General features: G+C 36.6%; 2 protein-coding genes across 4 annotated transcripts in view; one reads left to right on the top strand and one right to left on the bottom strand.

Annotated features, from left to right (window-relative positions):
* The window catches only part of LOC127173814 (myosin-16-like), a 63,308-nt gene extending 60,001 nt beyond the window's left edge, over positions 1-3,307 (top strand). For all 3 annotated transcript variants that reach the window (XM_051123818.1, XM_051123816.1, XM_051123817.1), the window contains 2 exons: positions 2,301-2,447; positions 2,532-3,307. In XM_051123818.1, the coding sequence (XP_050979775.1) occupies positions 2,301-2,447; positions 2,532-2,681 (297 nt within the window). In that variant the 3' untranslated portion in view covers positions 2,682-3,307. The remainder of the gene's footprint in view (positions 1-2,300; positions 2,448-2,531) is intronic.
* Positions 3,308-3,886: 579 nt separating this feature from the next.
* Positions 3,887-24,571, bottom strand: part of LOC127173816 (growth arrest-specific protein 7) — a 52,001-nt gene continuing 31,316 nt past the window's right edge. Inside the window, exons 6-14 of the mRNA XM_051123819.1 lie at positions 17,243-17,332; positions 16,880-16,995; positions 15,289-15,363; positions 12,306-12,384; positions 11,831-11,959; positions 9,679-9,802; positions 8,102-8,181; positions 5,685-5,783; positions 3,887-5,596 (exon numbers count right to left, since the gene is read on the bottom strand). Coding sequence (XP_050979776.1) covers positions 5,483-5,596; positions 5,685-5,783; positions 8,102-8,181; positions 9,679-9,802; positions 11,831-11,959; positions 12,306-12,384; positions 15,289-15,363; positions 16,880-16,995; positions 17,243-17,332 — 906 coding nt within the window. The 3' untranslated portion in view covers positions 3,887-5,482. The remainder of the gene's footprint in view (positions 5,597-5,684; positions 5,784-8,101; positions 8,182-9,678; positions 9,803-11,830; positions 11,960-12,305; positions 12,385-15,288; positions 15,364-16,879; positions 16,996-17,242; positions 17,333-24,571) is intronic.

Raw genomic sequence — 24,571 nt, 5'->3', positions numbered from 1 at the left:
TTTGGAAGCCCATTTCTGCCACGTAAGAATACAATTCCTGCTTTGGTTAAATCATAATTATGCTAAGTTATTATTATGAGATAAGCCAGAAATATGACATTAAAATATTTATTTGTTGAAAAATCATAATTGACAAAATTAAAAAATGAGAAGTTATAATTATGAAATGCATCTTAATTATGACTTAAAAGTTGTAGTTATGAAATAAAAAGTCAAAATATTAACATACTAAGTTAAACAAAAAGTTAGTTACGTTACAAATAATGACATACTAAGTCATATATATGATGTAAATGTCATAATTATGACAAAAACTTAAATAATTACGTAAATTATGACATAATTCATCATTTTGACAAAATGTTAAAATTGACATACTAATGTAAAATTATGAGATAAAATCATATGACAAATAGTTATCAAATAAAAAGTCTAAATAATGACATACTAAGTCATTTATGAGATAAAAAGTCATAATTATGACAAGACAAATTAAAACATGACAAAAACATATACATAATTAAGTAAATTGACAGTCATAATTATGATATAAAATGTCAAAATTGACATACCAATTTAAAATTGTGAGAAAAAATCATTTGACAAATAGTTATCAAATAGAAAGTCCAAATAATGACATACTAAGTCATTTATGAGATAAAAAGTCATAGTATATAATGATGACAGCAAGACAAAAAGATAAATAATTAAGTAAATTGACAGTCATAATTATTACAAAATGTCAAAATTGACATACTGTAATTATGAGATAGTCAAAATAGACAAATTATAGTTATGAAATAAAAAGTCAAAATAATGACATATTAAGTATAATTATGACAAAGGGATTTATGATTAAAAGCCAGTTATGGCTTTTAATCATAAAAGTCAGGAGATAAAGTTATGAGATAAAGTCGTATGACAAAACATTACAGTTACGTTACAAATAATGACATACTAAGTCATATATATGATGGAAATGTCATAATTATGACAAAAATTTTAATAATTATGTAAATTATGACAGTCATAATTTTGACAAAATGTTAAAATTGACATACTAATTTAAAATTATGAGATAAAATCATGTCACAAATAGTTATCAAAATAAAAAGTCAAAATAATGGCATACTAAGTCATTTATGACATAAAAAGTCATAATATATAATTATGACAGCAAGACAAAAGATAAATATGTAAATTGACAGTCATAAAATGTCAACATAGACAAATTATAGTTATGAAATAAAAGTCAAAATAATGACATACTAAGTCATTTGAGATAAAAATAATTATATAATTATGACAAGACAAATGAAAATATATGAAAAATCATAACTGACATAAGTCGAAATTGACAGGTTTTTATGAGTATTTATGAGATAAAATTCTTAATTGTTACAAAATTTACAGTTATGAAATAAACAACTCAAAATAATGACATCTCATAATCTCACAGTCATATTTATGAGACAAAAAAGTCATACTGGTGACATAAAGACATTTATGTGATGAAATTATGACATACTAAGTCAGAATTACGACCTAGTTATAATTCTGAGATAAAGTCCTTATGACAAAAGTTATAGTTATGAAATAACTCAAAATAATAACATACTAAGTCATATTAGGGTTAGGACGCACTATGACATCAAAATGATGTAAAAATGATGACATCTTTATTAATTAAGTTAATAAAGTCATAATCATGGCAAAAAGTCAAAATTATGACTTACTAAGCCATTTATATGATGATGTCATAAATACAAGTTGACAGTCATATTTATGAGTTTAAAAGTCGAAATGGACAAATTATAGTTTACAAAAAGTCAAAATTGACATTGTCATATTTATGAGAATTTCAAAGTGGAGTCATTTATATGATAACCTAATTGTGACAAACTGTGTATAGTTATAGTTATGACATAAAAAGAAAAAATCTTTGTCATAATTATCTCTTGCAACTTTGACTTTTAATTTAAACTTTGTAATGTAATTATAATCATGATTTGCCAAAGCATTTTGTTTCATATGTGGCTAAATGAGCTTCCATGCATTTTGTAACAATTAAAATGTAGTGTAAGGAATTTAATTGTATTTGGTTTATTTGCATGTGTTTTATTATTGTAATGAATATGGCCTCTGATGTTGATACGGCAATGAAAACTAATGAATACAAATTCAAAAATGAATGCATTAATTAATGTTAAACTGAGCTTATTTTGAAGTGTAACTGTGAATTATTAAGTGAAACACTCATACGGCATGTATTTCTCTGATCTGCTGTTGTTGCTGCACAGGAGGAGCAGGCGAATGTGAATCTGGCCAAGTACAGGAAGACGGTTCATGAGCTGGACGACGCAGAAGAGCGGGCCGACATCGCCGAGTCTGCGCTCACCAAGATCAGAACCAAGCACAGAGGCAGCTTTGGCAAAGGCTACTCATCAGTGAGTGTCTGTGAGGCAAAATGTTACGCCATCCGTCTCCAGCAGGCGTCAGTAACGTTCTGCTCTTGTGTGTGTTTGACACAGGGTTACAGCACTCCCTACCCTGGCCTGGTGAGGTCGCCCAGCTCTGTGGGGTCAGAGGGCAGAGGTGAGAAGGTCACTGATGACGACGAGTCCATCAGCTCTCTCATTCCCACGTACTTGAATTCAATCAAGAAACTCATGATCGATTAGAATCATTTGGATCAATTTGGATTTGTCTTAAAAATAATTTTAAACGTATAAATCTTTTTATTACAGCAAGTATCTATGTTCAGTATTACATTTGGTATCATCAGCATGATTTTACTATCAAGAAACGAGTAAAACTTTGTTCACTATAATCATTATTCCTTTGCTCAGTAGTGTCACGTTTGCATTAGTTTGTATTTATTGATGACAGCTACATAAATAGTGCAAATGAGAAATCCTGTTTAGTTAAACATTAAATTTAATGTCATTTATATTACAGAAAACATAATAAATGGATAATATTCAGCAGTTATTCTTCATTTACATCCTTGTATAACAGGGAGATAAGAATAATTTGAGCATGTACATCAGTAATGCAAATGTGTTAAATGCATAAGCCGGTACCTTCAGAAAAAACAATGGAATCCAGTTTAAACATTTAGAAAATGTGTTAATTGGTTTGGTATAAAAATAAGCATTGTGCAGAATCATTTACATGTGTTCTCTGTAGCTCTCTCATTATCAAGTAAATGGTTTGGGGAAACAATATTGGGCCCAAAAAAAATGCCTGTTTGAGACTTCTGTATATTTGAACAAACAGACAGAAAATAAAACATCCTGACATGTGATTGTGTTCATTTGTTAATTGAGTATGAAGTGATGTAAACCCTGAGTCCGTCAAGGCAGTGTGAGACTGTGAGCAGCTGTACTCATTTCAAACTATATATTGATATACCAGATCATTTTTGCCTTCCAGACATGGATATGTTTATGATTTTGCATTGACTTGTATAATATCCTGCATAAGCTGAAATTAGCACTGACCCTCTTTACTTGCTGATCCAAGTTTCTGGTCTTGCACGACTCATAAATGTTTTTCCAAAGGAAAAAAGGGTAATTTCATCAAAATGTAATGAGTTTCTCACCTGAATCAGCTTTCCTTTCTACGTTTGTTCTGGTAAGTAACTCCCATTTCTTTTTTATAATTCCTGACAGGTACATTTCTTTTCTCTCATTGAATATCCTGATTTTATTCAGAATTACATCACATTATGCAGTTAAATGTTGCTTTATGTTGGTTCATGTTGACTTTAAAGGGATAGTTCACCCAAAAATTAAAAATTGTCATCATTTATCACCCTTAAGCTATTTCAAAACTGTGTGAGTTTGTTTCTTCTGTTGAACATGAAAACAATTGCTGGTAGCCATTGACTTCTTTAGTTTTTTTTTTTTTCATACCGTGGAAGTCAGTGGTTACCGTCTACTGTCTAGTTTCATAGTTTTTTCTGTTTTATTAAGTCTACCATCAACTGTTTGGTTCCCTATTTTTTTCTCCATACCATGGAAGTGAATGGCTACCATCAGCTGCTTGGTTCCATTTTTTTTTTTTTTTTTTTCATACTATGGAAGTCAATGGCTACCATCAACTGTTTGGTTCCCTATTTTTTTCAGTAACACTTTACAATAAGGTTCATTAGTTAACATGAACTGAGAATGAACAATACTACTACAGCATTTACTAATCTTAGTGAATGTTAATTTCAGCATTTACTAATGCATTGTTAAAATCACAAGTTGTGTTTGTTAACATTAGTTAATGCACTGTGAACTAACATGAATAAACAATGAACGACTGTATTTTTATTAACTAACATTAACTAAGATTAATGAATAGTGTAATAAATGTATTGTTCATTCATGTTAGTTAATACATTAATGTTAACAAATGACACCTTATTGTAAAGTGTTACTTTTTTTCCCATACCATGGAAGTTAATGGCTACCATCACTTGTTTAGTTCCACATTTTTTCCATACATGGAAGTCAATGGCTACCATCAACTGTTTGGCTCCATAAGTAATTTTTTTCCAAACCAAGGAAGTCAATGGCTACAATCAGTTGTTTGGTTCCATTTTTTTTCATACAAGTCAATAGCAACCATCCACTGTTGGGTTACATATTTTTTTGTTCCTTACTATGTAAGTCAATGGCTACCATTAACTGTTTGGTTACATATTTTTTCCATACTATGAAAGTAAATGGCTACTGTCAGCTGTTTGGTTCCATAAGTATATATATTTTTTCAAAACTATGAAAGTAAATGGCTACCGTCAACTGTTTGATTCCATCATTTTTTCCATCAGTCTTTAGTTACATTTTTTTCCCCCCTTACTATTGAAGCCAATGGCTACCATCAATTGTTTTATTTTTTTTTCCATTCTATGGAAGTGAGTGATTAGCATCAACTGTTTGGTTACCAACATTCTTCAGAAAATCTTCTTTTGGGCTCAACAGAATAAAGAAACTCATATATGTTTGAAACAACATAACATTGATGTAAATTAACTTTTTTTTGTGAACTGTCCCTTTAAGGGAAGCGACCGCTTTGACTAGTCACAGAACTGAAACCAGTTGTAATAGTTTATGCAGCAGCAGCATTTACAGTATATATTAGTACTATTTCACATATATGAACTCAGTTCAATCTTGAATCCTATTGACATGATTGCATCAGTAGATACTGACAAACACGTCTGTTCTCCCAAGTCATATTCCTGCAGATATTCACACAGTCTCTTCCACACGTCAGATGCTCCATTCAGTCTGGCTTGTGGGAAGGTCATGGTGTATGACCTTGGTTCTTTCTCTGCTTGGTTTGAGCCATGATCGTTCTCCACTGATTTAGGCCTCAGAGGGTTTTTGAGAGCTCAAACCCACAGTAGGACAACACGAGCGCTTTCTCTCCAGCCAGTGCTGCGTTACAGCGTCTCTAAAGCAGCCAGACGAGGGAACAAAAGCGAGTCTCAGATGTTCATGTCCACCGGTCTCAGCTCGCCCGTTTTGTGTTCCTTGACCCACAGCTCTCTGTCTCTGGTGGGGTCGACGCTCCGCAGCAGTTTGTCCACCGGCTCTATGGTCTTGAGATCAAACAGCAGGCTGTCATTACTCATGATCTACATCAAACCATACTGTATAAATGAGTGTGAATGAGGCTGTTTGACTCACGCTTTGGTTGAACATGTCAGTCTCGTGTCGTAGCGTGGTGTACTGACACAGATGCTGTCTGATCATCTCCACACGTTCCATCTCCAGACGCTCCAGCTCCTGTCAGAACCAAGACATATGGAGATTCTCTATTTTATTTGAGTTTTAAGAGCAAATGCTTTTGTTTTTTTAACCAGAGACGTGACCTTGATCTCTTTCATAGACGAGGCTTAAGCCTAGTCCTACACTAAAATGTACGTCTGAGCTGTTTCAGCTGAAAGAAACATGCACTGACTGATCTTAAAATATATCAGTGCCTTTGTTTTGTCAGAAGATGCACACCAGTAAAGTGTTGCTTAATTGTCTTAATTAAACTACACCCTTAAAAATAAAGGTGATGCCATAGAAGAACCATTTTTGGTTCCACAAAGAACCATTCAGTCAAAGGTTCTTTAAAGAACGATCTCTTAACTTTTTATAATCTGAAGAACCTTCTTTCACCACAAACAACCTTTTTTGAAACAGTAAGGTTCTTCAGATGTTAAAGGTTCTTTATGTAACCATTTAGACAAAAAAGGTTCTTCTATGACATTGTGAAGCACCTTTAATTTTAAGAGTGTATGGCCTAATCCTGATTTCCAGGGCTAAGCCCTGTCTGTGAAACCGGGCCCAAGTTTGCCAGAATTTCTCTATTTTGTACTGTGTCCTACATTGCACAACTTCTCCTTTATTATACAAATGCTAGAACTTTACAATATGGTCCCATTAGATAACATAAGGTAATTACATTTAAACAAGGATAGCACAAATTTTACATTCATATTTATGCATTTAGAAGATGCTTTTATCCAAACCGACTCACAAAAGAGGAAAAAAGTGTGTAAAAGTTATTACATTGAGTAGCTTTTTTTTTTAACCAAACCTGTATTTGACACTTGAAATGAAATGAAATTCTTTTTATGTTTGTAAGATTAAAGTGAATTGACAGTAGCTAATCCATGGCTTTATCCATCGTTTTTCTACAAAAAACTAAAACTCATCATTGCCATCTCTCATTTGACTATTTTAAGCAGTCAGAAGTGGCAATATCTGAAGAATGATCCATAAATGTGACCCTGGACCACAAAACAAGTCTTAAGTAGCATGGGTATATTTGTAGCAATAGCCAATAATACATTGTATGGGTCAAAATTAAAGATTTTTCTTTTATGCCAAAAATCATTAGGATATTAAAGAGGTCATCGGTTGCAAAGTTCACTTTTACATGTTGTTTGAACATTAATGTGTGTTGGCAGTGTATGTACAAATCTACCCTGTAATGATAAAAATCCATGCAGTAGTTTTTAATTAATCTGTAAAAATAATATCCCTTTTTCAAATCGAGCCATTCTCAGATGTGTGTGGCCGCTCCCACGATAGTTGACTGACATGAGCGTCTTACCTAAGATCAGCTGTAACAGTCTGACCTCCATTGTTTCGCTGCTGGAGCAGGGATGCAAGTTAGACAAGAATATCTCAGATTAAGCGATTGAGGTGTTGTGTTGCTGGATGTAATAATGAACATAGTGGTCGTCATTTACTCCCGACATCTGAGCCGCTGAAGATGCAGTGAATTATGTTTATTTGTGAAGAGAATGCGGCTCCCGATCTACATAAATGCATTTATGTTCGCGCAAATCATTCGTGATCCAGCTTCACTTACAGCAGAAGTGAGTATAAGGTTTTTTTTTTTTTGTTTTTTTTTAACGAATCTCTGCAATCACCTTTCCTAATAATGTGCAAGTTAGCAAGTTTTGCGGCTAAATGCAGCTAAAGTAAACAATCTCTCCGAGCACAGCTCATCACTCCACAGAGAGAAGAGAGGGGCGGGGCGAGCAGAGTTCATTTGCATTTAAAGGAACAATCCATCAGAATGGGTTGATTTTTGCAGAGCTCATTTCGACAAGGTAAAAAGGGTGTTGTTTTACATTACTATTGAAAATTTTTAACCAAAGTATATTATAGACTTTTCATTAAGACCCTAAAGAATAATATCAACTTGCAGAAAATGGGCATCCGATGACCTCTTTAAGTAAAGATCATGTTCCATGAAAATATTTTTTGAATTTCCTACCTGTAAATATATCAGAACTTAATTTTTGATTAGTATTATGCACTGCTTAGAACTTCATTTGGACAACTTTAAAGGTGATTTTCTTAATATTTAGATTTTTTTTTTTTTGCACCCTCAGATTTCAGATTTTCAAATAGTTGCATCTCGGCCTATCCTAACAAACCATACATCAATGAAAAGTTTATTTTTTCAGCTTTCAAATGATGTATAAATCTCAATTTCAAAAAAATGACCCGTATGACTGGTTTTGTGTCACATATGTGTATATCCAGAACTATTATTGGCATTTGTGAAAGTGTGCTTGTTTATGCAGTGAATCTCTCACCAGACTGCTGGTCACCATCTCCTCAAACCACTTGGACTGGGCCTGATTGTAGAGATCAACACATCGCATCAGATCATCACCTGAAAATACAGAGTGTGAGTTACACATCATCATGGCTACAACTCATATTTTGCATTTTAATTCATTGGGCTAAAAAGTTTCCCTGTTTGTCAGAAGCTGAAGCACAAACTGGTGTTTGTCTGTGCTTCTGCTACTAACAAACAAGGAAACTCATGATGGTGGTGTTGAACATGACCTGTTGTTATTATACCTGGTAAAGCAAATGTAGGACAATTTAATACTACTAAATTTAAAGTGTTTTTGTTTCAATCCAGAGTTTCCACAGATTCTGTGTTGAACTGATGAATAAAGGGAATGTGCAGAGTGACAAGAAACAGAAGCACTGAACACATGAGCTTATGATTTAGTTCACTGGCATCTGTTTCTGATTTTATTTCATTTATATTTCCTTTCCGTCACATGAATGTTAGCCAGCATTGATTTTGTGCAGTAATAATCCACATCTGTAAATTCACATCAGTACATTTGTATCAGTAAAAAGTGTTAAAATGCATACAATCACTCTGGAATGTTTTAACATTTGGGATTTTTTTCACTCTGTTCATCAGCTCCAGTTAAATAATATTTTATGTAACATATATAATATTTTATTCATCTGTCTCTAATGTGCCTTGAATGCACGTGTCTGATTCATGAGGATAACAGGAGGATGTTAAAATGTACTTCATTTGCAAGAAAAAAAACACTATGAAGGAAAAAGAGAAGGAAAATACTGTATATTAAAAACTTATATATTTCTATAGAACAACTCCAAATGTGTTTTTCAGTGTGCAAACACTACATGTAGATTTCTTTCTGTTTTACTTTTTTCTGAAGACAGTTATTTGACTCTCCTGTCAGAAAGGATCTGTGTCATTCCTATTCTAAAGTCGATAATTTTAGTAACAATTAGTAGTACATGTAGTAAATGTAATATTTAACAAATGCAATCTTAAATATTTAAAAACAAGAAAAACTTTGCATGTGATGTTTGATGAGTAACAGAACTACATCATACATCATGTCCCATGGATTATTATTTTCATTTTTTCTTTAATAACCATAATGTAACACTAGATGTCAGCAAATTCAAATATTCCTCCAGGTTTGCTGTCTATTCAACTCCTAGAAAGTATGTCTGTGTTCACAATAGAATTCTCACTTACTACTTACTGAAAATTGCCTATTATTATTTTTAAATAGTATGTGAATCAGTAGTCATTATTCTAGGGTAAACATTTGAAACTGTATTTCACTGCTGTGTTATGACATTGCATGTTTAATTTGGGTGAGTTTTTAAATTTGTAACATTTTGTGTGAACAGGCCTTATATATCTTGTAATTTGGTGGTCTGATGGATTGAATGCATCTGTGGAAGAGCTTTAGCTCTGCAGGTGTGTTTTGGTGTTCGTTTATTATCCGATAATCCCTCATGTTGCTCTCAGAGATGTGTCACATTCAATAAGAAGGTGTCTACTGAAATGGACGGTTCAAAGTTTTGCTGAAGCTGCACTGACCGGCCTGTGTGGATTTCCTGCGCGCTTTCTTGATGTCCTCCTCGATCTTACTGCTCAGTTTGATCTCCAGCTGCTGGGTTTTTAACTCCAGATCCTTCTGCCGATCTGCAAGCGCTTTACGTGCCTGAGGAAGAACGTGAGAATATGTGAGATGAGCATGATGTGTTTTATTCATATGTCAATCTAGAGCTGGATCAGGCTGCGAGTTTATAAACATCTGCTGTTGCATGTTGAAATCCAGATGCTCCTGAATAAATCAGAGCTGCCATTGTACAGTGATGTGGATGATTAAGACACTTCAAAGATATATATTTACTTTTTCATTTTTGATGATAAATAAACTCTAATAATAACCCTCATTTTGTTTTCACGTATTTCACGATATTCCAAAAAATGCTGGTTAAAGAAGAAGTTCACTTCCAGAATGAAAAATTACATATAATTTACTCACCCCCTTGTCATCCAAGATGTTCATGTCTTTCTTTCTTCAGTCAATAAAAAAAATTGTTTCTTGAGGAAAAGATTCAGGAGTGTTCTTCATGTAGTGGTGCCCTAAAGTTTGAACTTCCAAAATGCAGTTTAAATGCAGCTTCGAAACGATCCCAGCTGAGAAAAAAGGGTCTTATCTAGCAAAACGATCAGTCATTTTTGAAACAAATTGACAATGTATATACTTTTTAACCTCAACAGAGTTTACGCAGACTTAGACAAGATGAGCGTTTGAGGTTAAAAAGTATATAAATTGTTAATTTGTTTCAAAAATGACAGATTGTTTTGCTAGATAAGACCACTCTTCCTCGGCTAGGATCGGCTTAGAGCCATTTGAAGCTGCATTTAAACTTAATTTTGGAAGTTCAAACTTGGGGGCACCATTTAAGTTCTGAATTTGTTTTCCTCAAGAAACATAATTTCTTATCAGTTGAAGAAAGAACATCTTAGATGACAAGGGGGCGAGTACATTATCTGTAATTATTTGTCTAAAAACTGAAAGTTACTGAGTTTACTCACAGTAGAAGAAAACTGTTTCTGTGCCTTTTGATATCAAAATCAGAATGCAAATATTTTCTACTGAATACTGTCATCAAAGACACCATTTGAAGCTGAGAACTGCTATGATTACTCTACTTTAAAAGCATAAATTTGATTTAAACAATAGGTCTACATAATATTCACACATGCTGTTCACAGGTGACGTATTGTATTAGCCCTGCAGTTGCAGCATGAATATTATTTAAACCTATTGCTATTAATATTTTTACATAACATTTATTTATTTTATCTCGCAAATATAAGTTTCTATCTCCTAATTTAGACTTTATAACACGATTTAACTCAAAATTAGTGAGTTTGTCAATTGTGAGGGAAAAAAGCCAGAAGTGTGGGATATAAACTCCTAATCTGAGCCAAGGGAAAAAGAGAGAATGACGAGTTGTTTTTAGAATTGTGAGATATAATCTTGGAATTGCAAGAATAAAGTCAGAATTTTGAAATATAAAATCAAATGTACCTTTTTTTTTTATTTTATTCCATGGCTCTATAGACTGCCACTTGAAAACCGTCATTTTCTGTCACCAGATAGGCTCCACCCACAAAAATCGTCATCCCTGTTTCGTCAATTTCGTTGAATAACAGTGCTTATCGCTGGGTGAGAAGCTCTTGTAATACGCAGAGAACATTTTTAAAATGACATCTAATCAAAATGGGCTATAATCTTTTTAAGTTTAACTATTTTGTACCATGTCCGTGTAATTCTCTAGCCATAAAGGCTATCTCTCCGGGGTTTTCTGCAACCATGATGTGCGCGGATCCCGAATGTTTACAAACCTATAATTGGTCTATAGTGCGAATGCGTAAATAATGACTGTTTGTATTGAGTGCGCTGTCTCTTTAAAAGACAGCAAATTGTTTTGTTCCTGTTGCCCAGTAAATAGAAGGTCTCTATGAGAAGGTCATTGGTTTGAAGGGCGTGAGATTATATATAGAAACCCAACGGGCTCCAGAGACGGAAACGGTCCACTTCTTCAGAAAACATGCTGGACTTTTAATAATGCATGAGAAAAATCCCTGTAACTTTAGAAGTGGCTAAATATGAAGACTAAATATGGCCACATATTTATGACATCAGGGATGAATCATGTTTTGCAGTCAGTACCTTTTCCACGGCGGCGTTTCGGCTGGCCAGCTGCTTCCTGAGATCTGCCATGTGATGGTCGAACTTCTTCATGTCCTTCTTGAAGTTTTCTCGAAATAAAAGCAGAGGCTTTTCCACTTCACTCTGAAGCTGAATGATATTAGAGGCAAACAGGTAAATACAGAGCTACAGGTAGTCATTCAGAATGTAGACAGTAAGTTATTGTAGAAGGCTGCAAGACACTAAATACAAAAGTAAGAAGGACTGTCATGCATAATGTCTTTTTATTGCCCCAGTATCAGACTGTAACTCTCCTGTTAGTGATGCATTGTAACTCTACCGTACTGACAGTGCGTGTGTAACATCTGCTCTCATATTCTTAAGAGAGCGAAACATCAGCACAAAGCACATTCCTCCAGACCAGCTGTGCGTTTAGACCCGGATCAGAATGAATCTTACAGGCTTGTGTTTGAATGCAGTCTTTCTCTTATCTTACCTTGGAGGAGAACTTGACATGAACTTCTGCTTCATCTGCCAGGCTTTTCTTCAGTTGAGCCCAAGCTTCTCCAAGCGTGCTGAGAAGATAACAAGGGACAATATATTTAATAAAATGTATTTATATATATGTATATATATGCAAAACCTGAATACAACATTTTAAATAAAACATATAAAATATATTTAATTAAATGTATTTAAATTTATATTAAATAAAACATTTTCTAAAATTATTTTTATAATCCTTCTTGCACTTTTTTTCTCTTTGCTTGCGTATAAATGCCGCAGTGATGAGTGCTGAATGTTGAGCAGATCAGCCTCGACCACCTCATTCCTGAGATGCTTCGGATGTTTAGACTGAGCCGTTCTGAGGCCTTTCCTTTCGGACTGACGCACCGATTCAAAGGAGCACTTTCAATAAAAGACGTAGGTGGAATTTAACAATCTAAACTTTAGCTGAGTCAGATCTACAAGACTCAGTATCAGTACTTTTCTTTCCCACTGTTGGTAAGGGAATAATATAAAAATACATTAAAAAAAAAAAAATACATCTGATGAGTCATTGCTCCTCAGACATCAGATTCCATCCTGTTCACCTTTAATTCTGATTCGGCCTGGACCTGCATCTCCTGTTTACTGAGAGGTGGGCAATTCAGCTATTATACATAAATATATTTTTCAGGATTTTGACTTTTTCATATTTATCTATTTCTGATGTACCAGAGGAGCCATCATTTCAGTTGGAACAGCTAGAATTGCCTTTCTAGATTAAAATCTAGTTATTTGTTTAAAAATTGAGCATGTTTTCAATTATTATTCACACACACATACACACTACTATTTGAGAGTTTTCATTGTTTTTGCAGTAAGTCTCTTCTGCTCACCAAAGCTGCATTTATTTGATCAAAAATATAGTAAAAATCGCGAAATGTTATTGTAATTTAAAATAGCTGTTTTCTATGTGAATATATGGTAAAATGTAATATATTCCTATGATCAAAGATGAATTTTCAGCATCATTAGTTCAGCATTATTTAGTCTTCAGTGTCACATGATTCTTCAGAAATCATTAAATATTGCTGCTCGAGAAACATTTCTGATTATTATCAGGGTTGAAAACAGTCGTGCTGCTTCATATTTTTGTTAAAACTGTGATACATTTTGTTTTTTAGGATTCTTTGATGAATAGAAAGTTCAAAAGAACAGCATTTATTTGAAATAGAAATCTTTTGTAACATTATAAATGTCTTTTCTGGCACTTTTTTATCAACTTTATGCATCCTTGATGAAAAAAAACAATAGTGTATATAATATATACACAGCATACAACACTAATGGCACATCCAGAGGCCAGTCATACACCGGCAAAAATGCAAAGCCAAAAGGTCACGACCTGCAATTCTGCAACAATGATTTCTGCAGAGCAGCCACACAAGCGGTAAATTCAGGAATAAACAAGAGGTTGTGAGCGCAGACGTAGGAGCTGGACAAAAAAAACAATGGTCATTACAAGCGACGACACAGAGGGGGCTGAGAGCCAGAAGAATGGCGGGATTGTGCGGTCTGCCTGTGGGACGGTGGGCGGCGCTCGATGACACGCTTCGCATTGTATATGAAACAATTAGCCTTCTCTACCAGACTGACGTGCTGCTGAAAAAAAAATCACTGGCAGTTGTGCTTATACCAAACCCTAAAAGAGTGAAGCAGCTGACGGTAATTTACAAAAAAACATGGACACTTGATATACTTGATCTGTGACGCAAGAGATAGTTCATCTAAAAATTAAAATGTGCTCACCCTCAGGCCATATGAGATGTAGATGAGTTTGTTTCTTCATCAGATTTGGAGAAATGTAACATTACATCACTTGCTCACCAGAGGATCCTCTGCAGTGAATGGGTGCTGTCAGAATGAGAGTCCAAACAGCTGATAAAAACGCCACAATAATCCACAAGTAATCCACACCACTCCACATCATTAAGAATTTTTAAACTAAAATATGAGCAAGGTAGTAACAGATTACATGTAATCTAGATTACGTAATCAGATTCCAAAAATTAAGTATTGTAATACATTTTAAAATACTCGTAATCAGACTACAGTTACTATTTTATTGATTACATGATATAGCAGTAAATTATTCATCATTTATTGATTCTCTCTAATTCCTCTTTTTTTTTTATCTTTTAAATTTTCCTTTCTAAAATAGTCTACCGCTTATATACACTCAGAAAGTCCAGTTTTGCGGACATTCACACTTATTAAATGTGTTAATAATTAAGTATCACATTTGCATGTTCACGGTTCAGGTAAACATTTGTAAGTAATCTACCCAGCTCTGAATATGAGTCCATAATCCATAATAACGTCTGAATCGGGAGAGAAATCTGCAAAGATCAAGCACTTACAAGCCAAAACAGCTCTAAACAAAATTGTGAGTGGATTTTTATGGGAGAGACAACTGAGGATAGAGGTTTTCTCTGAAGGAAACGTTATTATGGATTACGGACTCATATTTTAGAGATTAAAAATGTCCTTATGATCAAAATGTTTTATTTGTTACAAAGCACATCTTTTGGCTTCTCAAGATGTTAATTGATGGACTGGAGTGGATTGCTTGTGGATTATTGTGATGTTTTTATCAGCTGTTTGGACTCTCATTCTGACGGCACCCATTCACTACAGAGGATCCATTGGTGAGCAAGTGATGAAATGCTACATTTCTCCAAATCTGACGAAGAAACAAACTCATCTACATCTTGGATGGCTTGAGGGTGAGCACATTTTCAGAAAACATTCATTTTTGGGTGAACTATTCCTTTAAGAACATAACCGAATCCATTCAGTCATGACTGTAGTCAGTTTATAAAGCATTATATTCTTCTGAAGGTCACTGCATTAGATTTCTAGGAGGTTCTGAGTTTGTAAGAAGAAAAGAGGGTGTATTATTCCCCGTCTGCCATTGTTCCTGGGTGACGTACCCTTCCTCCTGTGCCGCCAGCGGGATCTGAGAGAGCTTCGACAGGTTCTTGGCGTACTCCTCCTCAATCCTGATCCTGTCCACATAGAGAAATGAATTTTAGTTGTGCTGGAGTGATAGAGCAAAGCACATGGATCAGTGACACATGTAGAGCATGTGAAGAGGCTGAGCGCAGATGTCTTTCCTGACTTTCACACACTAAGGTCATTTCCTTCCCAGACTCAAATGTTTCTCCTCAGGGACAGACAGACTTCATGTGAACCCTGGTTGTAGCTCATTCAGTCCAAAGCTCTCCGCAAACATAACCGAAGAAGAGCCGTAACATTAAAAAAAGAATGTGTTTGAGATCATTTGTTTTTCTGCTTTCTAAAAACTATTCATGAAATAGAGGAAATAAGCTACAGGAAGTCATGTTGTTATGTGCAACATGTGCTATGTTGTTGTGTTTTTAAGTTTTTAGTCAAGGCAACAGAAATAACAGCTGCTATATCAAGATATTACACAATGTCACCAACATAGATAATGCAATAACCATAACCATATTTGTTGTAAGACCTTAGTAACCACACACACAACTACTGTCATGGCTAGATCAGTGTGACGATGCTCTCTGGACATCGATCAGCTATTGTGCTATTAAATATAGTAACATAAAGACATTCAGAAACTATAGCTGCGTCCACTTCTACAAATGAGATAATTATGAATTTATGTCTTGCAGTTGAGACTTCAACTGTGTCATTTACGATTGTGACATGGTACTTTAAATTTCACAATTATGATTTTATATTTCACAACTGTGACTTGTTTCTCATAACTGTGACCTTATATGTCACAATTGTGACTTCATTTCCTATTTTAAACTTTTTCAGTAGCCTGAATTTGTAGCCTGAAATTTGTTTACATGATCTAAAACTGCCATACGTATATAAATAAATAAATATATAAATAAATAAAGTGTATATTTTTGACAAAACACTATAAATAATACAGTTACTAATAGTAAAACCATGGTAAATGTTTGTAGGGTAACACTGACCCAATAAATAAATAAATAAATAAATAAACATTTTTTAAAGTTATTGAATTATTATCCACAATTTTGTCCACTTTTTCCTGAACATTATATCTTTTACACTGCAAAAAAGAAAATGAAATTATAAAATACAACTGCTACACTTGCATAAATAAATAAAATACAATTTTTAAAAATTAATACTATATGTACTACAGTTACTATAGCAAATTATAGTTACTACAGTAAACACTGACCCCATAAATAAATAACTAAATAAATATATACATCGACAAATGAATGAACAAGTGAATAAATGAATTTAAATGAATGAATTATGAATGATCATTTTTATCCTCTTTTTCATCTTTTACACAGAAAAAAATAAATAAAGCTTAAATAAATAAAAAGAACAGGCTTCCAGGAAAATACTATTTCAGCTTTGTTTTACTTCAAAAGTCATGTTTAATTTAACGTATTACTTGATGTTTGTTTGTGATTGTGATTGTGAATTTAGTATCAGCTTCTAAAGGGGAATATTGTAGCTCTCAGTTTTGGATGACAGTCTGACGTTTACCTCTCACGCACAAACTCGGCCATCTCCTTCTGCATCTGCCTTCCCTTCAGCTGTTTTTGTAGCAGCACCTCGAATCCTGAGATGGTGGCGCTTCCCTGTGGGTCCTTTTTGTCTGCCTGGATCCACAGACAAAACACAAGGCGGATTCATGTGCACAGAAGCGTGAGAAAGTGTCAGAACAAGGATTCAGTAGGATCTTCTCCAATCAAAACTACAAGCCGAACCAGATGACTTGATGAATTTGATGACATTCATGCTGTTAAACAGTATGAAAAGCATTGCCATTCGCAGTGTTTGTGAGGCTTTTCTAAACTATGCGAGTAAATCTTTGTGGTTTGTCAGCGGTTAGATGTACTTGCTTACCCAAAAATAATCGCAGTAGCTCCACTCATCTGGTTTGAGCAGCTGTTGTTCAGACATGTGGAGTGGAAGAGGAAACGTCACACAGTTGATCTACAGAGAGAAAGAAATCATCCAGAGACATCGGATCACAGCAGGACGTGAAGAACAGAACGAGAAACTGACAAACATTTCCAAGCCTTAATACAGAGCAACTTACAAAACTGTAAAAGTTTAGCTTTAGAACATGTTCTAATTTATTGCTGCCATCAGTGATGAACAGTATAATATAACGGGCATCATTAACTTCCAAATTAGAGGAGCAGTCAACAATCCAAACCCATAAACATAAACAAACACAATCATCCATACTCAAATGTAATTTTTTTTTTTTTTACCTGGATTCACCCTAGTTAATTTGTACTGTTTAAACAGTTAGTGGAGGAAGTTTTAAATATAAATCTTTCTGCCGTTACAATTCTACGCCAATAGGTGGCGACAAATGAGTCACTAAATCAACCAATTCGTTCAACAACACTGATTCATTCAGGCTTTCAGTCACTGAATCATTAATTTGAACGGATTCGTTCAAAATCATAAGCTGTGTCCCAAAGTGGAGTGCGCGGACTCCGAAGTGCGTATTTTAAGTGCGAATGCGTCACAGCGTCACGACGTAAGCTGTCCCAATTCAGAATGCACCCTCCGAAGTGCGCATTCCAAGGCCGAATGCGTCACCGCAGCGCGGCGAAGGCGACTTCAAATGCGGTCTCCGATTCCCAGGAAAATGAAGTGTACGGCTGCGTCCGAAAGCCTATATAATAATACATAAAGACCTCAATGTCATTACCCACCAAAGGTCTGTGCATCGGAGAAGACGACTGGCAGTTACTTTTTGCTTAAAAAAAATAAAAGCACTGATGCAAGTAATATTGCAGAACAGGTCATTGTTATTAGTGGCTGTTTCGTTATTATTGGTAGTATATTGTAAATATTATTCTTATTCACTACTCATTTGAAGCCTTTTAACATTTTATTAAATACTATTACTACAAACAATATTATTTATTATGCTTTTTACACTATTACGATTCATAAAGTATATCATGGTCAAGATCTCATCTATTATATAAAGTAGCAAGTCTAATTTCACCAGAACATTTTATATACAATTTATATAGACAGAACAATTTATATAGACTATATGACGCACACGCACAGGATTGTGGGAAATCGAAGGCAGCGAAGGATACATCTATGCTGCCTTCAAAATTCCATCAGAAGAAGGTACCTCCGGAGACAGGAAGTGAAGCAGAATTAGAATTCGGACGTGCCTTGATGCCTTCCTGCCTTGGAATGCTGCCTTCGAAGGCAGCATTTTAGAGCTTTCGGACGCAGCCCACATCTGATGGACACTTCGCACCCTACCATATCCCAGAATCACTTGCGCGCAGATGACGATGGAATTTATATTCAAAGAACTTGACGGGTGAGAGTTCTGTTGGGGAATTCACATTGAAATGTAAGTAAACAAACTTTAGCACTAGCATTTTGTATACATGTCCTGCTTTGTCATGTTTTATAATGTTAAGACTGCAAACCTTTCTTTATATTATAAGCGTTTCCATTTTCTCTTGTTGTAGGACTATTTTAGAGAAAGTGAGCCTGCTGAGGAAAGACTTAAAAAATCGAAAATGGGCAAAGAGGCGGGACGTGGGTGGAGCTGGTTGCTGAAACCATGCCCGCCTAGCGCGACGGTGGTGACAGCAGCGGCAATCCACCTGTCACTCAAGTGGCCACGCCCTAAATTATGCAGAACTTCAAGGCTTAATATAATTTAAACGGATGAGTTATAAAAAAAAATCACCCCCCTCACAGTTGACATGAAGGGCAAAATTAGCTATATAGACCAAAAACATTTTTTGTACCAGGCTGTAAACATATTTTTTTTTGCTGTGAAGTTGGGCATTTTAACATGGGGAGTCTATGGGATTGACAGCCAGTCTCTTGGCGCCAGTCGATGAATTGCAGTTTTAGTCACTTCCGTGTTGGCTTCAAGAGGGAGACCGAGAGGTTGCCGCTTGTTCAAAATACCGATTCACTTAGGGATGAAACAGGTGAGTGGCTTCAGTGAGTTAGTCATTGATTCATTTATTGAAATTGACTCGTTCTAAACACTGATGCATTCAGAACGAAACAGGCAAGTGGCGAGTGAGCCACTCAATCATTGATTTGAACTGATTCGTTAAGAATGATTCACCAGAGGTGTTCGGAGACACTCGACTGTTGATTCTGTAGAATTCGTTTGTAAAAAGCACCTGATATTGCATCTGAAATGTAAGTTACTCAGTACTAACTTGCTTGTTTACATTCTGTATCACCTATTTCGTATTTACCTGCTGTTTTACAATCGCAATCATTGATCGTTTTTATCCGTTATTGGTTGGGGTCAGGTGTGAAGGAAAATTCTTTTCAAAGGTGAAAAACGTACAAGTCAAAAGTTTTTTACAGTAAGATTTCGCTTTTTTTTTTTTTTTTTAAGAATTGTCTTCCGCTTACCAAGCCTGCATTTATTTGATCCAACATACAGCAAAAGCAGTAATATTGTTAAATATATTTTTTACTATTTAAAATAACTGCTTTTTATTTAAATATATATATTAAAATGTCATTTATTGCTTTGACCAAAGCTAAATTTTCAGCATCATTACTCAGTCTTCAGTGTCACATGATCATTCAGAAATCATTCTAAAATGCTGATTTGATGTTTAAGAAACATTATTATTATTATTATTATTATTATTATTATTATCAATATTTAAAACTGTTGAGTTTCAGTATTCTTTGATAGAAAGATACAAAAAAATCTGCATTTATCTGAAATAAAAAGGTTTTGTAACATTATATACTATACCATTGAAAAGCTTAGAGTCAGTATAATTGGGGCGGGGGGATTACAGAAATTAATACTTTTATTTAGCAAGGATACTTTAAATTTATCAAAATTGATGGTAAAGACATTTATGTTAGGTTTTGGTTTCAGATAAATGCTGTTATTCTGAAATTTCTATTCATCAAAGAAACCTGAAAAAATTCTACTCAGCTTTTTTTTTAACATAATAATATTAATAATAAATGTTTTTTGAACAGCAAATCAGAATATTAGAATGATTTCGGACAGATCATGTGACTGGAGTAATCATGCTAAAAATTCAGCTTTAAAATCACAGGAATAAATGACATCTTAAAATATATTCAAATAGAAAACAGTTATTAAAAATAGTAAAAATATTTGAAAATTTTACTGTTTTTGCTGTACTTTGAATCAAATAAATGTAGTTATTTGTCGCTGGCCGTTAGGATGTGATTGTGTGCTATGGACTGTAAGTTTATGTAGAAATACTAATACAATATGCAGGCATTTTTGTCATACTTTAGTAACTCATTTTGAGTCAAAGGTATCTGGTCACATGATGTCAACGTCCTTCCCCTTATGTATGATAATACAGTGTGGAGTGTGAAGTACTTTGTGCAAGTTTAAGAGTTAAAGCAGCTTGTAATGTTAATGCATGAGCTTGTGTGCGATGATCTGTCCTGTACTGTAAACACTCAATAAGCAGCAGCTGTTGATCAATTAGTGTGGAGCTCCAGCAGCTGTTTATGCACTTTAAACAAAGAAAACATGAGGACTGTAACACTCAAAAACCTACTGACCATCTAATAATTGATGCTTATCAAAGCCTACACCAGTTTATGGGCTTACATTTTTATGTGTTAGCCTACTGTAGGCTTATAACTATCTAAGCATCATTGCATTAAGAAAATATTAAAAGTGACATTTATTTTATATATATCAGGTTTATTATTGTTAATTTAAACTAACACTAGAACTATAAAATAAATAATTACGTGAAATACTAAAATTATATATATATATATATATATATATATATATATATATATATATAAATACTAAAGTAACTAAAGTTAGTGTAAAAACTAAAACTTAACTGCTGCAATACATACAGTGATTTCAGCAGTAATTTTCCATTAGTGTTTCCTAATACACAGCTATTACTCTGTATAGACGCAGAATGACATGCATGAACGTTTCTGAGGTCTGACGATGCTGTCCTGGAGAGGATGATGCTGACTCTGAGTTGGTGGCGAAGGAAATTCCCTTTCGGTTTGAATGAGCTCATATCACTCCTGTGTTGCCTAATGTTTGAATCTGCATCACAGCAAATGAGGAAATGGCACAAAATTGGCCTCATAGTGCAACTATTGTCTCACTTCTGGTTTATCTGCAACTGGATTTTTCTGGACAAACATAACAAACGTGTGCACTGACTGGTTGCACAACAATCTTAAGTTCCTCAGGATCCACACACTGATCCTTCTGAAACTTTGAAAGGCTTATTATGCTATTATGCTGAAACTGGAAGATGTGAGGAGAAACAGAGGAGCAGAACGAGCCTCCACATGTGTTTGCACTGACTCTGATGAAGTAATGAATCTCAAACCGGTCAGAGTCTGCGTCACTGTCGGCATGATGGGAACTATCTGATCTCCATGTCAGCAAATATCCCAGTAATGTGAAGGGAAGATGGCGGTTTGTGTTTAAATGAAGACGTCACCCTTTTGAGCGCATTACGATTTTGGCTATTCAGGGCTTTACAATTCCTCTGTCCTTCCTCTCTCATGATTTAGTTTACTCTCAGAATGAGAAAATGACAGAAAGAGATCTGCTAGTATCATCATCCCTTTCATGCAGGTACACTCAAAACAAATGATTTGTGTTGCTTCTGTTCTGTTTAGTTCATTATAGTGAGTTAATGCAACATAATTCCTAGTCATTAATAACTTCATTTCATTGCATGTAGTCAATTTAAATAGTATTTTAGTACAGAACAAATTTACAATTAGTTTTTCTTGTATGTTCTAGTCTGTCTGCCCCTTTCTCCAGTGCCGGAGCTGACAGAATGATGAGCCTTGCTGTTTAGTACCTAAAGGTGACAGTGAAGTAAAAATAAGTGTACAAAAATATTCCCCTCTGCATTCATATTGTCATGTGCCTGGTCTTTGTCTTCTGTATTCGTGTTTAAGGACTTTTATTTTGTAGTTTTTGTGTCTTATTGTTCCCTGCTTCCCTGTACCTCTGTTCCCTTGTTTGTTGCCATGGATCTTCATTGAACCACACCCACTCCCTCATCAGTTACCCCGGTTACCAATTAGATCATTACCTCACCCTGTGTATAAATAGTCCTTGTCTTTCCCCTGTATTTTGTCAGTTGTTTAATGTCTGTGATGGTTGCTCCCTGTTCTTGCCTGGTTTCTCAGTGTTCCCCGTTCTGGATTATTTGTTGTTTTCCTTGGATGTTCAATAAACTCCTGCACATAGATCCTCGTCTCATCTCCGCTTCGTTACAGAACAACTGACCAACTATGGATCTAGCAGGAGTTTATCGCGACCCTCTGAGCACTCTTTGCTCAATTTTTCAAAACGGCCGACCGATCGAATATTATGTGGAGGAGTTCCTTTATTACAGCCAGCTAGTGCCTGGAGATGACACCAAAATAAAGGACTGTTTCTGGAGTGGACTCGATCCAGAGGTTAGTTTAAACTTACCGGATGAGGACCCCAGCTGGACCCTGTCACAGTATATAGACTTTGTTTTGCTGTTCTGTGAATCCCCTTTTTCTGTTAAGGAAGTAGAGAGGGTAATTCACAGCATGGTCGCCACTCCTGAGTCTCCTTGCAAGATGGCCGCCAGCCCAGACCCACTGCACAAGATGGCCGCCACGCCAGAGCCAGTCGCAAAGATGGCCGCCACGCCAGAGCCAGTCGCAAAGATGGCCGCCACGCCAGAGCCAGTCGCAAAGATGGCCGCCACGCCAGAGCCAGTCGCAAAGATGGCCGCCACGCCAGAGCCAGTCGCAAAGATGGCCGCCACGCCAGAGCCTGTCGCAAAGATGGCCGCCACGCCAGAGCCTGTCGCAAAGATGGCCGCCACGCCAGAGCCTGTCGCAAAGATGGCCGCCACGCCAGAGCCTGTCGCAAAGATGGCCGCCACGCCAGAGCCTGTCGCAAAGATGGCCGCCACGCCAGAGCCTGTCGCAAAGATGGCCGCCACGCCAGAGCCTGTCGCAAAGATGGCCGCCACGCCAGAGCCTGTCGCAAAGATGGCCGCCACGCCAAAGCCAGTCCACAAGATGGTCGCTGTCTCCAAGTCACGCCACATGATGACCCACGTGTTGGACTCACCCCTAATGGCTGTACGGACAGCTAAGATGGCGCTCCCTCTTGTTGCGGCAGCTACCCCTGATTCAAGTCAAGCTACAGGGCCGAGTCAAGCTACAGCAGCTGTTCCCCACGAGTCAAGCCAAGTCAATGTTGTTCCCGAGTCAAGCCATGTTGTTCCCGAGTCAAGCCATGTTGTTCCCGAGTCAGGCCATGTTGTTCCCGAGTCAGGCCATGTTGTTCCCGAGTCAGGCCATGTTGTTCCCGAGTCAAGCCATGTTGTTCCCGAGTCAAGCCATGTTGTTCCCGAGTCAAGCCACGTTACAGCAGATCTTCACAAGCCAAGTGACGTTATCGCTGCTGCTCTTCCCTTAATGGCAGTGGCCATGTGGTGTGTGTGGGCTACACACTGTGCTCCTGAGGTCACGCCTGTTCACAGGTCAGCCTCTGAGCTCTCGTCTGATCACAAGCCTGCACCAGAGCTCTCGTCTGGTCTCAAGTCTGCCCCAGAGGCCCCGTCTGGTCTCAAGTCTGCTCCAGAGGCCTTCCCCGTCGGAGAAGCTGCGCCAATGCCTCCAGAGGTGTCGGCGCCAGCCGTAGAACCTCTTACGGAGGGGGCGTTAACCACCAAACTCTCTGCTTCTCCCTTTTCCCTGTCTACATCCTCTGTCACTGTTCTCCCCAGGTCCCAGTCGATGACGCAGCCTCCTGTTCCGCCCCGGAGGGCTGCTCCGCCTCCTGTTGTTCCCCCGGAGGGCTGCTCCGCCTCCTGTTCCGCCCCGGAGGGTTGCTCCGCCTCCTGTTCCGCCCTGGAGGGCTGCTGCGCCTTCTCCCTCTATTCTGTCTGCCTCCTCTGTCCCTGCTCTCCCCAGGTCCCAGAGCGTGATGCAGATTCCTGTTCCGCCCCGCAGGGCTGCTGCGCCTCCTGTTCCGCCTCCTGTTCCGCCTGGGAGGGCTGTTGTGCCTCCGGCTCTGCCCTTGGGGGCTCTAGTATCGCTGGCTCTGCCTCCGGCTCCGACCTGGAGGGCTGTAGCGCCGTCTGTTCTGCCTCCGGCTCCGCCCTGGAGGGCTCTAGTGCCACCTGTTCTGCCTCCGGCTCCGCCCTGGAGGGCTCT

The sequence above is a fragment of the Labeo rohita genome, chromosome 12 (genome assembly GCF_022985175.1).
Source record: "Labeo rohita strain BAU-BD-2019 chromosome 12, IGBB_LRoh.1.0, whole genome shotgun sequence".
Taxonomy (NCBI): domain Eukaryota; kingdom Metazoa; phylum Chordata; class Actinopteri; order Cypriniformes; family Cyprinidae; genus Labeo; species Labeo rohita.
The sequence above is the reverse complement of the archived record's forward strand: the minus strand, read 5'-3'. Positions and strand labels throughout refer to the sequence as shown.